Source organism: Streptopelia decaocto (genome assembly GCF_964273445.1).
Source record: "Streptopelia decaocto genome assembly, chromosome: 5".
Classification (NCBI taxonomy): Eukaryota; Metazoa; Chordata; class Aves; order Columbiformes; family Columbidae; genus Streptopelia; species Streptopelia decaocto.
Genome location: NC_138659.1, coordinates 20,183,282 through 20,199,107, shown reverse-complemented (window position 1 = coordinate 20,199,107; position 15,826 = coordinate 20,183,282). Strand labels below are relative to the sequence as shown.

At 38.5% G+C, this 15,826-nt stretch overlaps 1 protein-coding gene across 6 annotated transcripts in view; it reads left to right on the top strand.

The window, feature by feature from the left end:
- NTNG1 (netrin G1) overlaps positions 1–15,826 on the top strand; it is a gene marked incomplete at its 5' end in the record, with an annotated part of 155,018 nt that overhangs the window by 110,528 nt on the left and 28,664 nt on the right. For 2 of the 6 annotated variants that reach the window (XM_082053813.1, XM_082053810.1), the window contains one exon: positions 4,927–4,992. The exons of 2 other annotated variants lie outside the window; for them this stretch is intronic. In XM_082053813.1, the coding sequence (XP_081909939.1) occupies positions 4,927–4,992 (66 nt within the window). Of the gene's footprint in view, positions 1–4,926; positions 4,993–6,885; positions 6,946–11,589; positions 11,758–15,826 lie in introns of all 6 variants that reach the window. 2 more of the 6 variants (XM_082053812.1, XM_082053809.1) reach the window with 2 other exon arrangements.

Below are 15,826 nucleotides of genomic sequence, written 5' to 3'. Positions count from 1 at the left end.
CCGAACATAGGATTCTAGCTCCTCCTGCTTATTCCCCATGCCGCGCGCATTGGTATACAGGCATTTCAGGGAGCGAGCAGAGCACACCAGTTTCTCCCTAGGGGCATAGGAGGCCACCCGGTCCTCATCAGTTTTAGATTGCAGCCCCACTGGGACAAGCCCAGCTACAACCCCATCCCCCTTCGAGCCTAGTTTAAAGCTCTCCAAATGAGCCCAGCTAATTCCTGCCCCAGCATCCTTTTGCCCCTACGAGATAAACCTTTCCCACGTGACAGTGTCCGGACTGGTGTCTTATAAAACCAACCATTATCAAAAAATCCAAAGCCCTGCCTGTAGCACCAGTCTTGGAGCCAACCATTTAGAGAGTGAATTTTCCTATTCCATCCCACATCATCACTTGAAGATGGAAGGAGTGAAGAGAAGATCACTTGAGCCCCTGAGTCTTTCACCATCCTTCCCAAGACCTTGAAATCATTCTTCATCCCCCTCAGACTACGGGAAGCAGCTTCCTCCCCATCTGTCTGGAAGACCAGCAGCGGGTAGTAGTCCGTCGGGTGCACCAGTTTGGGGAGCTCTCTAGCGATGTCCTTGATCCGGGCTCCAGGGAGACTACAAACTTCCCTAAGATGAGGGTCAACTCTGCATATTGGGCCCTCTGTTCCTTTCAGAAGGGAGTTTCCTATTACAATCACCCTTCTTTCTTTCTTATCAGAGGCAGTCTTAAGTTGTGAGGTCGACTGCCTCTTCCTACGTGATCTTGTAGGCTTGTTGGCTTGTAGGCTTGGCACCACCTCCTCACCTACCTCATCTTCAAGATCCAGGGCCTCAAACCTATTACGGAGGGGCACCTGGGGAGGCAAAGCAGGCAGGGAGGGGGGCTGCCCGTGACGCCGAACCGGAATACGCTTCCAACCCTTGTCGTCCTTTCGGTCCCCTAACTCTGCCCGAGAGCAACAAGGGTGGGGCCGTCTCAGGACTTCTGCCTCTGTCCGAGAGGGCAGGAGGTCCATCTCCTTTTGGGAGGTACCTCCCTGTGACCTTTCCGACTGGCACGTCAGGGTGTTACTCCACCAGTCGATCTCCCTTTCGCACTCCCTGATGGTCCTCAGCGTCTCAACCTCCTCCTTAAGTTTGACGACCATGTCGAGCAGATCTTGCACCTGCTCACACCTGACACAGGTGGAGTGCTGGCCTCCCTGCCCCGGCAGCAGCAGGCTCTGGCACTCTCTGCAGCCGGAGACCTGAACAGCCACCGTTCGGGACAGAGCCTCAGTCTGTGTAGCCACAGTCTGTTTGAGGCAAGCTCTCCTTCTGGAGGCGACCATGGTTGTCAGCAGTCTGGGGCGCTGGTAGTAAGCTAGAAGGGCTGACAAGCAACAAGTGCTCTCTGCACCCTGCTGCACGAGCTACCACACCCGCTGCTACAGCACCGTGTGGGTGGGACTCACCTGCTACACAAGCTGGTTGCTCCTCCCTACACCAGGTGACTAGTCGCTGCCCTCCCAAAGGCTTTTTCAAGGTAAGGGGAGGGGGTGTGGTCGCCGTCACCGTGGGAACGCCCCCCGGCACGTCAGCCGCTCTCTCGCAATGGCTGCCGGGGCTTTGGCGATCGGGACCCGCCGGGAATCAGGCTGTCCCTGTACGTTTCCCTCTGAGCTTCCTAATCTCGGCTGAACCTCGTGGTCTGCTGAACCCCGCCGGCTCCGGCTCTCGCTGGGCTGGCTCCGATCAGCTGACTCTATTACAGTAGATCTCTATATATTCTAGAATACCTATACCAAAATTCATTAACTATTCTGGCAAATAATTACTTTAATTACAGAATACAGTGTCCATACATGGAACTGTTCTGGAAAAGCTTGGTTTGAGTCAACTTCTCTATAAATAAAACTCTAGTGGTAATCACTGAGGACTAGAAATATTTTCACAAGTTATAAAAGAATAACTAGCTGCTAAATGAATCTTCTTAGTGTCTGTTCAAGGATGACTCATGTGCTCCAATATACTTGTGGGAATGGCAGTCAACATTCTTTGACTTAGACATCTCCACCTACCTTTGTAGATAAAGCATTTTAAGTTGTCTCAATTTAAATAATAATGATAATAAAAACATAACATTTCAAAAAAAGAAAAGCCTTGATAACAAGAAACCTGTAATCTTGGTGGTAATACATTCCATGAATAAGGATTTAAGAAAAAAAATACTATCTTTACCAAAGTGTAAAAAAAAAAAAAAAGGCACGTAATAGAAGCATTAAATCCTTGGGAGCATAAACCACATTATCAAGCAGCCCAGATACACTGAAGACAGCAGCTGGTCTCAGCTGGATATGACTCTGAATAACCTCATCTAACTTTGAAGTTGACCCTGCTATAAGTAAAGGATGGAACAAATGACCTTTAGAAGTCCCTCCTAAGATGGTTATAATTATCACTAATAACTAGTAATAATCACTACTAATAATAATTAATTGGTAATCCTCAGGCACTGTAAACATGCTCTTTATTGTTTTGAGTGTTCATTAAGAAACTCAGCTCTATGTAATCTAATTTGAAGGGTCAGGGAATTTTTAATTATTCTGCAGTAAGTCACAACCTCCATTTTAAGTAAGTTTGCAAAAATGAGCACAGATCTATAACATTTATAGGATTAGTAAGAAATATGAAACACTGATTTTGCTGTCATACAATGATTGTATTTGGACAAGACAAGGTTACTTGGGGAAATAATCATCAGAATAAGATTGTATGTGAAATATTATTGATTATATTAATCAGATTATATAAAATATTTTATTTCCTTGATAGGAGTTATAGTGAATTAAATGAAAGATACTCCAGAGGGTTAGTCCTAAGGCATTACAAAGCTTTGATGCTATTACTTCTGGTAATATCTAGGCCATTTCAGTTGAAGACCATTATGCATGTGAATTTTTGGAGTAGGTGTGCTACACAGTATTCAACAACAAAAGCAGGATATTGGAAGCTCGATTTGAAATGTTACAGGTTTTCTGCAATAAACCTGATGTTGCACGATGGCTAAAAGAGAAAAAGGGTCATGGGACAACAGGACAATTTAGTTAATAAAGATTGCTTTTCCTTTTTAGCTCCTGATTTTTATATGTATTCTCTAATGTCCAGTTTCTTTAAAATCTTTAGGTCAAACTTAAGTGTTCCTAAAGCTACCAAAACTTTAACAGTGAATTAACTGTGCAAGTGATTTGTCTGTGTGTGCTTGAAACTTCTTCAACATAACCAGTCAGTGTTCCAGGAGGAATGTGGTGTCTCAGGTGCATGGAATTACAGTCTTTCAGTGGGCTAGGGTTCTCATGCCACCTCAGTAAGTACAACTTTTGGATATCTTTTGTCATACAATCTGCCTACTGTGTTTGCACTTCCTATGTGTGTGAATTGGTGGATCTGACCAGTAGAGGCAAGTTATTTTTGATTGATACGTAGACTGTTTGAGAATCTACCACACTGACTCAGTTTTTCATTCTCCCATGTTCTTGACTGTAAAGCACAAAAATGCAAGAATACGATGTAATGATGAGATTACATCACAACTTGACTGATTTAATTGCAGAAGACTATCTGACAGTAAATGGCACAATACAGGTCATAATCTTTTCCTTGAATTGTTCCCTGTAGGGGAGCACTTTTGGGACAGCCATCCCCACGCAGCTGATTTCTCTTCACCTTAACAAATGGGTCAGAAGATACAATGGAAAACAAATCATGTCCTCCTTCCACATCAGATGTTTGAAATCCTTTTTGTCATAGCATCCCTGCAGGTCTTCTGCTAAGGTGGACATAACAGTGAAACACACCTTATTCCAAAAGACCTAGAAGACCCTTAATGGCAACCAGGTTGTGACAACTCCAATCTACTCACTGCTCAAGTTCCTTGCATGGAGAAATGAAGAAATAGCTCTCTCCCAGCTAATATCACCACTATTTAGGCTGATGTGACAATTAAGAGAGACTCTGCTCAGCTCGGAAGGGACGCAACCACTGCAGTTCTCACAGAAGATGATAAAAATGTGGTCCAGATCTGATGTTCAAACCTAGACAGATGAAAGATTATAACAGACAGATAAGGAGAGTATAAATGCCATTTCCTAGATCAGGGCCCAAGTAAAAGCTTGCTTTCCTCCTCCCACAACCCCATCCCCTTTACATAACCCCAGCTCCAACACTGAGTACCATTCTGCTAAGGATTATCACTCCCCATTACCCCATCCCTGAAGCACATTGACCAAAGGAGATGAAGCTATAAAGAAACCTAATTAATTATTTTGCTGAGAGACAAAATGCTTCTATGTGTAGGTAACACATTACGTAGGGCTTTTAAGAAATGGAATCATTCAATGTTCTTATTAAAAAAATCAAACTGTAAAATATATCAGTAGAGGCGATAGGAAACAGACACAATACACAAAGTGGGAGAGGAAAAGAAAAAGCCCTCTCTACAGGTAAATGTATTTCTTCTGATAACACAAATATAATTTACTCAAAAGGCCCTAAACCAGGATATTATGGTAAGGTATACATCTTTGGTAAGACATCCATATTTGTCTGATATTGTCATTTTATCTCTACAGAGATTTAACAGAATATGTTCCTGTTTTGTTTCTGGTGTTAGAATCACATATATTGGTCTAGGATATCTTCTCACCGAGAAAAATTATATTTTAAACCACAGAAGATAAATTGCTATGCACAGTATTTTATGTCCATTTGGTGTTTTGGGAGTCATCAATTGCTTGTTTTCTTGTTCACTGTGGAGTCATGTACTGCTCAAGTGCAACCTAGACTAGTCCAGTAGTGGATGTTTGTATTCTATGTCTTTGTCCATATGCTTGCCTGTTTAGAACAATATAACAGATGTAAATAACAAAACCTGATTTTTCCTGATGCATGCAGATCCTTCAAAGTTTGATAGGATATGGCCGAATATTTCTTCCCTTGAGGTTTCTAAACCAAACCAAGGTAGGATGCTGTAAAATTCCTAGTGGTCTAAAATTACCGAAATTCCTTTCAGGAAGTCCCACATGGTGGCAAAAATAGTAACAATTATAATCCAAATCATTTTTCTTAGGATGCTAAGTAATACTATTCTGGAGAAAATAACCATAAACAAAATCTTACCTGAAAAGTCTTCCAACACTCAGATTATGCACATCACCACTGCAAAAAGTCTGGAAAAGTAGATGCACAGGTTATAGGTACTGATATGTAGAAAACTCTAGATAATGTTGGACTTGTTTAGACAACACTCTATATTTTGAGCAAGTTTTGAGATTCTTGAATGAGAAAGATTGTCATTGTCTACATCAAACCCATTTTAATGTCTTGTTTCCACTTTGTTTTCCGAAACGAGCTAAGAGGCATTCTTAGCTTGCCTGCCATCCGCAATACAAGCAGGTTCTCTGCAGGACAGATTCACAGCTGTCTGCAGTGTGAGTGACACACAAAAGATTACTCACAGGCGGTGGCATATTGATTAGCATTAAATAAAACAGAACAACTTTTTAAGATTACTAATAAAAGTAAGATGCTTTATTATTTGAAGTTGTATTCAGCTATACTTCACACCTCAAAATGATTGTTCATTATAAAAAATAACATCCTTTTGTTCTCCTTATTTACTGCCCTTTGCTCCAAAAAAATCTGTGCAGAAATTTGGCCTGTGGCTTGCTTTGGCTCTTAAAGGGTGTCCTTTCTGTGCTATAACACATACTAATGGAGAATAAAATTAGTGAAAAGGTGATCTAGAAAATAGCTACTAAACTGAACAAGATGCACTGGGAATCTGTTAAGGAATAACATTGGAAGGGCTGTAGTTAAATCTATTGATCACAGTGACCATATCAAAACATATACATAGAATCTACTGTGTTATATATGCAAGTCTCAATGTGCCCCACAAAACAGAAAACACTAATTGATCTTTGCTCTCCGTAAGGATTAGCAATGTACTTTAGTTTGCATTATCTGCATATATTTTAAATTAAATATCCGTGATTAAGTGATACTTAGTATTCAGATAACTTCATTTAGCCTGCATTATATTTCCCAAGCTTTTGCATGTGTTCCTTAAACAAACAAAAACAACCCAGACTGATCTCTGCTCCTCTGCTCTCTGTAAGGATTAGCCTACATTATTCACAGGAATTTTAAATCAAAACATTCCCACTGAAATGATAGTAAGCATTTCTCATGGATTTCATAGCTTAATTATACTGCTTGGGATCTAAAACTTCATTGCAAAATACATCTTGAACAGCACAAAATTACTATTCAGTGTTTCTCCGCCAAAAATAAGAGGTTTAGGAATTTTTTTTTTCTTTTTTTTTAGGGAGCACAAAACAGAAAAGCTTAAAAGCATTTCTATTCAGATTATGTGTTAGAGCATGCTGTTGCAGCGTTTAACATTTATTGTAGATTAAATACTCCAGTCAAGGCTAGTGTATGAAGAGAATAATTACAGAAATCTGCCTATTCCTATCATTATTTTATTGTGTTTTCTTTGTTTATGCTATTAGGCCAGAAAAAATATGCATGTAAATTTAACAAAACCCTTTGCAGACCATTCTGGTTACCATATAGTCATTAGTCATTGATTGGGAGAAATCATCAAATAGCCTCTAACAAAAAACTGTTGAAGTGTCTAGATGTGAGTTATGTTCCTTTTATCTTGGATAATATAGCTCGAATGATTCAATAGTTGATAGTATATAACTCATTTTCCCTTTCACTCTTTCCTTATAAAATAGTATCCATTGTTAAAGTTAATTTAAAAGTTAGAAAATATTTTGATCTTTTGATTTGTTCCTATGTGATACCTTTTCTAATTTACTGTTCATTTTATTACCTATCCAGTTGCTCCCAAATTAGCTATGTCAACTGTTTCTTCTGTTCAAGTTGCAAACCACAAGAGAGGTAGGAATTCTTGGATTCATACAGTGATTCCATAGTGCTCTGTGTTGTGAAAACATTGCACTGTATGAATCTGGAATATCTGTGAAGTGTACCCATTAGCTTACTGGTGAGGCATCTTCATTAACAACAACAGAAGCATTAAGTCACATAAACCATACAAATAAAATAATAAATACGCTTCTTCGACAGTCACTGTTGGCATATAAGGTGACATGGCATTTGTTTTTAAGGGAGTTAAATGTATGAATATGACTATTCAGATTGCTGCCTAGAAAGGAGATGCTTGTTAGAGTCTTTTTTTCCTCACTGATATGCATAAATTGTACAAAAGGATACATAAGCAGATTAGTTGAGGGCAAACAATACATTAAAAATCGTTGTCCATATCCTCGAGAAGTGTCTATAAATGCCACGGAGTGTAATGCATAGTTATGTCTTTTAGTGCATTGTAAGTGTGCCTTACATCTTCATTTTATCGTAACAGTGTGCAAATTCAGAATACAGGCATTACATTTCGAACTGATGTTTCAGTGTTTTATCAAAACAATGGAATTAGATGGGCATAATGAAGGATGCCAATATTTGCTCTTACAGGCAACTTGTGTCGTTTGTATATCTGTCATTCACAGTCTGAACCCTGAGATCTTCTCATTGTTTTTCCTCATCAAATTATCTGTAAAGAGTATGTATAAAGATGTTTTGTCTTTCTGTAGCTATTGTGAATATCTCATTATTCATGAAATATATATTAAGAAAAAAAGGGATATTAACAAATATTTGAACTTAGTTTGACGCATTTGATGAGATCCTGATAACAAGCTGTACTGTTTGTTATGAAGCAGGTCATTTCTAAGGTTACGATGAAATCTCCTTTGTTTACCTTTTGTTAGTGTATGGAGGAGAAACACAGAGTTACTGGAAAATAAAAAAAGAAAAAATATAATGATTTCTGAATACACTTTTCTTGAAAGACTTTTTGTGCTTTTAATTAGAAAATGACAGTGGTAGCTATTTCATGCATTATCTTAGTTGAAAAGCGATGCTTCTCTTCCATGTGTTTACTATTGTTTCATGTGATTATGTTTCATGTTTTATTGGTTGCAGCTGAAGCTTCAGTTGAACCGTGTGCCCTCAGCACAATAGTAGGTCATCTCAAAGATGAAACTGCCTAGCATTATAATGGGGAAAAAAGGTATCCAGTTTATAGAAACAAAACATGTAAATTATCAGTTTCTTTATGAGCCTTCCATGGGTAATTTTATCATGCTTTCTACAACAGGATCAAGATTGTTGCAATAGAATCATTGTGTTGAAAATAGTCTTTAAAGGATCATACAGACAGTCTTTCTGTGAGTTGGCAAGGGATTTGTCAACTCCTAAATCATCCAAAGCCAATTATCAAATCTAACATGGCTATCTCTTCTCCCCTTTTCCCTCACATTAAACCTATCTTCAGCTCTCTTCTGAGGTTTTATTTTCCAAACAATTTACTCCTTATTGTTATTCAGCTTTAAATTGTCTCTAGTTTATCTGTGTCTTGTCTGACATGTTGTACTCAGAACTGAAAGCAGCATTTTCTACCACTGTAAGCTCATGTCACTTCATTGTTGGTGAACCATTTGCAGCCTGATTTTGATACTTCCCCATCTCTTTCAATGATTTCATGACTTTGTCAGTGCATGAAAGTGGTTGGGCTGGTAGCCAGAGACATGTACCTAAAAACCTTAAGCTGTGTTTCTGACAAGTCCATAAGCAGGCTGTTTTCTGCTTCTGGCGTGCTGGTTAAGATGAACCACATAAGCTAGAAAGGCCATACAGCACTGACAGGTGTTACCTTCCCAGCTGGCATGATGCTGAATACAATTCTGCATGTTATCTCTGACTGGTTGAGGGTAGCATCTCACGTAGCTTTCTGATATCTTAGTATAAGCTAACTTCAAAACAAAGGCTTTCTTTCACACAGCACAGTTATTACAAAAGAGCAATACCCATAGGAGTGCAACCAAGTATAAGAATTGGTCTCATTGCTAACCTTTAATGTTGATGAGCCACATCTGAACCTAAGTAGCCCTTCTGTATACGTTTAGGAACATGTGTGTACGTCAAACTAGGTCCCTCATAATTACTAGAAGTTTCTTCAGTCCAAATCAGAACTTGGATCAGAGTGAGTTATTTTATGTGCAGCTTTGTTTCCTGTGCTTTTGTAATGACTATTTATGTGTAGTAGTAATACTATTGAAGGTCATATCACAGTTTCAGGGTGAAAGTAGTGCAGTCATTCGTTCACAGAATATTCTCAATTTCTTTCTGCTACTTTAAACACAAAATATTATATAGTATATGCTGATTTACTGGCAATTCTATATAGTCTGCATATTCTTGAAATATAAACATGTAATATTCTGCTGCCTGTTACTGATTCAAAAAACAAGGTATGTTATTTCTTCTAAATTCACCTACATTCTGAGATTCAGAGGGATCAGATTGCTTATCACTAACCAGTCTTCCTTATTTAAAAAACCAAATACATAAAAACTTACAATTGTAATAATTTTTCCTGCAACTCCTGTTTGCTAGTGCTTTTCCATTTTTAGATCTGTTGCTTCTGCCCCACACAGTTTTTGCTCAAGCGAACTGGGTGTACTAGGGGAGAAATGCTGCTGGGTGGCTGAGATGCTGAATCATACCAACCAGCTGCAAAGACAACAAACATTAACACTTTTTTTCCTCCCCACTCAATTATGTCAAGTGTTAACATACTGATACACCAAATGTTTTATTGTGCTCCAGCAGTTACAGGCATCAAAATTGTCAGGTCGGTGTGAACCACAAAACATCAGTTTAGCAACATAACTCTGAAGAGAACAAGAATGCATGTATGTTAACTAAATGTTTGTATGTAAATTGAATTAATGCTTCCTGGCAGCAGAAAGGCAGCTCTCGAACACTGAAACGCATTATGCTAACTGTTGTGCAGTGTAAGAAAAGATGCTCTCCATTTACAGTCTACTACATCAGACAACAGCCAAAGAAATATGTATGTATTAGGTGTGCATTGCTATTCCTTCATAAAAATACAGACAGGCACAAATATTGTATTTGGCACCCTATTCCAGCAGTCCATGGGCTCAGGAGGTGGCCCCACACACTCAGCACCATACCACAGGAAAGGCAGCACAGGGACTGGCCCCTGGCATATATGGAAATATTTTACACGCTCTGCTACAGCTTTATCTAATTACAGGTTAAGTTAACTTCAAAACCTTGAAACCTTTCCAAGTCACTGCATCCAGTACTCCATTGCTGCAGGGAACATTCCATAATCTCTTTCACCAGTTAATAAACTACATTTCTAAAGTATCAGTGGTTTTGCTACAAATTGGAAGTGTTCAAGAAGCCCAGTGCCCTCATGGCTAGATACCATCTCCTAATTTCCAGCTGAAATTTCTCAATGGCCAGTTAACATCCATTTGTTCTTATGCCCGTGGTGTCCACTGGCGCAGATATTCACTTAGGAGGGCAGAAGTCTATCTCCTTGATGTACGCATAGCCCAGTGATATCTCCTGTGTTCAGTTTCCTGGAATACACAAGCCAAATTATCCTAGTCTTCACTTTTTAAATAGGCTCTCTACTTCTCTGATCATCCTAATAACCTTTCCTGCATTCATTCTGGGCTCAGACTCAGAGCTGAGTGATCAGACTTAGACAAGCTTTGTACACAAAGCATAGCTGTGCCTTCTCTAATTATATTGGTACACTTCTAATTTCTGTCTTTCTGCATAAAGCCAAGCATTGCTTGTGATTAAAGACTAAAACATACTAGCTTTCTCTGTTCAATGAAGAGGTTTTTAAAAAGCAGCTGTCATATCAGCTGCATTTCAGATGGCTGCAGTACTCATGCTTTCTATTCAGTACACATTTCAGAGTTATCATGATCTTTTCTAGCCCAATTGTTTTTCATCTCAGAATATAAAAATGGGTTAATACTTACAGTTTAGTAGAAGTAGCTCTTAAATAACACCTCTCTTTCCCTTTCTTCTCTGTAAATTGTTTTAGGAGATGCTGGCCAAAACTGTCAAAATACAGATTTGTTTGGTCTTGAAATAAAACAGTCTGGTTCCCGAGGTGCCTACCAGTTAGAATACCCCAATTTCAGTAGTATTTTTGTATATTCACCATTTATGCTGGAACAAAGCTTTCATTTTGCGTATGGGTGTGGATTTAAGCATGATGAAGTTTGACAGTTTGGTCTACTGCATTTAATATTTTTAATCTGAGGAAGATTTTCCCATGTCTCGATTTATACTCATCTCGACTGCAAAAGGTATGCATTTCTATCAGCAGAAACTGAGCCTCCAGTACCCCTGAAAGGTTTACAACTGCAAATGCTTCAGTTCCATCAGCTCTGCCAACAACAGTCAGCCTTTGACGTCATGCCATGGTCGTCAGGTCACGCTAACCTGCCTGAAACAAACTTCACTTTCATTGCAGATAAACATCTGCTGTTGTCCATGTTACATTGATTAACATGTATGTGCCATTCATTCATACTTCTATTCATGGTTCATTTTTACTAAGCATGTAATGTGCTATGACTCTGCTGCTGTATACATTTTGTATACATTTCTGTTCTTCCTTGAAAGACTGTGAATGCTTCGGGCACTCCAACCGGTGCAGTTACATCGAGCTGCTCAATACGGTCATTTGCGTGAGCTGTAAGCACAACACTAGAGGTCAGCACTGTGAGTTATGCAGGCTGGGCTACTTCAGAAATGCTTCTGCAGAGCTGGATGATGAAAATGTGTGCATAGGTCAGTCCCGGGATAACTGCGGCTTTTCTTCTGTGCCTTTTCAGCTACTGGCAGCTGCTAGGGACCACTGCTGCTTTCTTGCCAGTTGAGCCACAATGAGCTTTTTCAATGGATAAGGGCACCTGTGTAGACTTTTCACCTCATTTTCATTGCCCCTGTAGCCCCAAGGAGGTATTTTGAATTCATATAGTGCAATGAACGACCCTGGCTAAGAGTCCTGGGAAGATGTTCCCTGGAAGCCCATGAGAAACTGGCTGTGCTGTCCTTCCACAGGAGGGAGCCACCGTGCAGTTGCACACATGAAAACTGAAGGGTTGAGTCATAAATATACCTGTTCCTAGTCTAACTTTCAGAATTATTATAGTATAGACTCTTGAATACTTGCCTGGAGACCTGCAAAAGTTGCCAGCTGCATAAGTAGGAAATGGGGAGTGGTGTTTATCAACCCCTTTTATTCACTTACATTTCATAAAAAAATGTTGCAGCTAATTGTGCTCCCAGGCACAGGGCTGTAAGTGTACCATTACCTCCCTTCTCCTTAGAGGAGAAACTGAAATTATGCCCATAATTGGCAGCAGAATTTGTCAGATCAGTTTGACATAATGTCGATTTAGAAAAGGGATTCCTAGATGAAAACAGTGCATTGGACCTAGCATCTGCTACAGACATCCAAAACGCAGAATATAAGAAAATGTCAGAACATAATAAGAAAAGCATATTAGGAAAAAATATAAGATCTCTATGACACTAAAAGAATATGCATTGTTATCATGTCACCACAGACAGTACATAGCAAAAGTTAGGACACATTAAATGAAGACTGAACGTAGTCAATGAAGGAAGCCTCAAACAATGGCCAGTAGCTAACTGGCAGCCACAAAAGGCACTGTTCTAATGACAGACAGAGGTGGAGAATTTCATGATATAATATTTCCTATGGACATAAGCATCAGTAGAACCTGTTCTGGATTTTCATTGTGATTTTTTTTTCTTTCCATTTTGCAGGAAGCAAAAATAATGAGTACTTCTAAGATCTTTTCATGCCAAAATAGACTATGGGTGAATAAATTATGTTTTTAATATTCTTTACAATCAATTTCTGAGATTCAAGCTAGAAACTAAAGTTTGCTGTGATTTTTTTCAGTCTGCAGCTTGACAGATTCACATTTTATTTTGTGGTAAACACCCAGATCCATCCACACACTTAATTTCCCGTGTCCTTCTTTTAACTTTACTTGGTAACACATTCAGAAAATGCATTATCTCCTTTAACATTAATTAGTCTGAGCTAATAAGAACTTTAATAGACAAATCATGATTTTTTATGACTGTACTGAGGAGATTAACCCAATCAAACGTTCTTGGAGAAAAAAACACTGTCCCTCATATTTGTTTGATGTAGATGATGGACATCATTAGTATGACATCATATCTGTATAATTTCAGCTGCCTAAATAGGTTTAATGAATGTGACAATAAATTACTCTATTTGGGATTTTTCATCAGCTCATTCAATAAGCTGTTTTTCCTGTACACTGAAGTGCTAAGACAGCAGCTGCAGCTATGTAAGGCAAGGAAGTTAATAAACCAGGAGTCAAAAATAAGTAAATTTTAAATTAATTTGCAAGTGATGTATTTAGAATGTCTTAGTAAAATTACTGTGCACATCGGAATTGCCCAGACTCTGCAGAAATAAAATTTAAAAACCTTTCATTTAACAAGAATCTTAAAATAAGGGGGGAAAAAAAAAAAAAAAGGCAATGTGATGCATTTGCTGACTTTCCCACTTTAATGCAAGCAGAATTCGCTTGGGCTGCCATAAGAATCATACCATGCAAGGTGACTATAAAATCAAACCCAGTTTTGCTACAGATTAGGTAAATAAATCATATTCTTGTTGGACTAAAACAGTTTTCAGGAACATAGTGATCATACTGCATACAAAATATACGTACCCTAGCCAATTTGCCAACTTAAGAAGACTTTCTTATACTTCTTTTTTAAAGTCTGCGAAGGGAAGCAGATACCTAAGTTTCAGAAAACAGAGGAGTTTGTGCTTAAAGTGCTTTCCTGGACTGGGGCTCCTAAGATTTAATCAGGGAAAATGTAGAGTGTTTTCACCTCGGAGAGAGTTGATGGATTCACCATCCTTCTATGTCAAGCACAAAGGGTCTTGCTCTATTGGAAATGCTCATTTCTTTTTCCTCTAAGTTTTAAAGCGGTGTTTTGGGTTTTAAGTACAAGTGGAACATTGGCATGAACATTTTAATGAGCCGATTTCTAGTGACGTGTGCAAGTCTTATTCCTGTATTAAAGTCATTTTGTCAGGTTAATTTTTTTTTCTTTAGCCATATATGTAGAAAAGTGAGTAATGTTTGGATAAGCTAGTTTAATGGCAGCTAACAGGGCTTTGGCTCTGATTTATCAAACCTGCTTATATAGTTTTCATAAATATTTGTGGTAAGTACATGGATAACACATCTTTGAATCTTAGCTGATACTAACTAAATGGAGAAAATGTAAAATGTTTCATTTTTAAAACCAGCAAGTTACAAAGAATTGAAATACTGAGAAGGTTTTTACCAGTGAACCAAATGCAACTCTTTATACAGTGGGCTTAAATCTAATTTCATGATGCCCTTAATTTCTTTAGAAGCAAAATAAATTTTATTTCCTAAAATGAAACATCAAAAATTTGTGGATTTGTCAGTTAACTGCAAAATTACCTTATATGGGCAACTGCAGTTTCTAAATAAAGTATTTTAAAATTAAAAATAATTCACTTGACATGCTTACAGTGAAAAATAATTTAACAACTTCAAGAGCTTTTCCTTTTTACAAGGTCTTGATAAAATTCTAATAATTCTTCATTTCAGTGAATATACACACTGGCAAGCGTGGATAGCATGGAAACCACCAAGTAGACCCAGAGTAATAAAACATTTCCTTTGTTTTACAACATAAATCCTGAAATGGTAATCAGTGGCACACTTATAAGAAAGCCAACCTTGCGGTCACTTAGGCTTAAGCTTCAATTAACACCTGTGAGACCTTCAGATACCCTAATGACATATATGGTTAAGTGAACCCTGAGGGTTGTCCTGTAGCCACTGTCAGCTCAGACTGATAAGCAGCCAGCCTGCAAGCTTCAGCCCATTTTCACATGTTTTTTTACTTATTTTCATTGTGTTTTGTTGGAAACATCATGTTGATATAGTGAATCTCAGTCAACAGATGACTGCTACTGTCATCTTCACATCCTTCAAACAGTCACCAGATGTAGGTTAGGAGGAAAATTCCCTCCCAGTTCAGATCTACAGGTTTTTTCCCCACCCTGGAACCTGGTGTGTGGTCTGCTTACTATGATGATCTGGGAATGTTCATTTAATGTTATTTAATACCCTGTTGTTTAAGGGCATTGGAGATACTGCCTCCATGTGGCACACTGGCATTGTGGCTTTTGAGCTGTTCAAGGTCTTGGGTATTTGACAGTTCTTAGCAAGTGTTCCACAGCCTGCAATATTGTGTTGGACAACAGGCTCGGGTGTTCAGTGCACCTCTGTAGGTTATATATTTCTTGTATCAAATGTGTATTGGAAAAGATGAAGGCTAGATTCAGTTACTAAAGGTTACTGAGTCTGTGTTCTGATTCGACACTACTTTTGTAAAAGAGCCTGGCTTAAGTTTTGTTTCCAATATCTACTTTCCCTTAAACAGCACAAGATGGGCCTGGTACTTCTTACATGTTTATATGATAGAGTTCAGTAGGAAAGCTTTCACTGGTTCAGCATCAGGTTCTTGTTCTCTTGAAAATATTATATATCTATCACATTCAACATCACAGGCCAGAGATTTCTTTCACAAACACTTGTTTAAATCACTGTAACTCCATTATGTCCAACTAAGCTATTTTTAATGTATAAGAATCGGGCCCTCTATTTTCTAATATAATTCCAAAGTTTTTGTCTTTCGAGGTTTTCTATAAACACTCTTCAAGCAAATTTTACTTCCTGCATTCAACATGTATCTCAGTTCTATGCCTGTTTACATCAACATTTCATGCATTTGA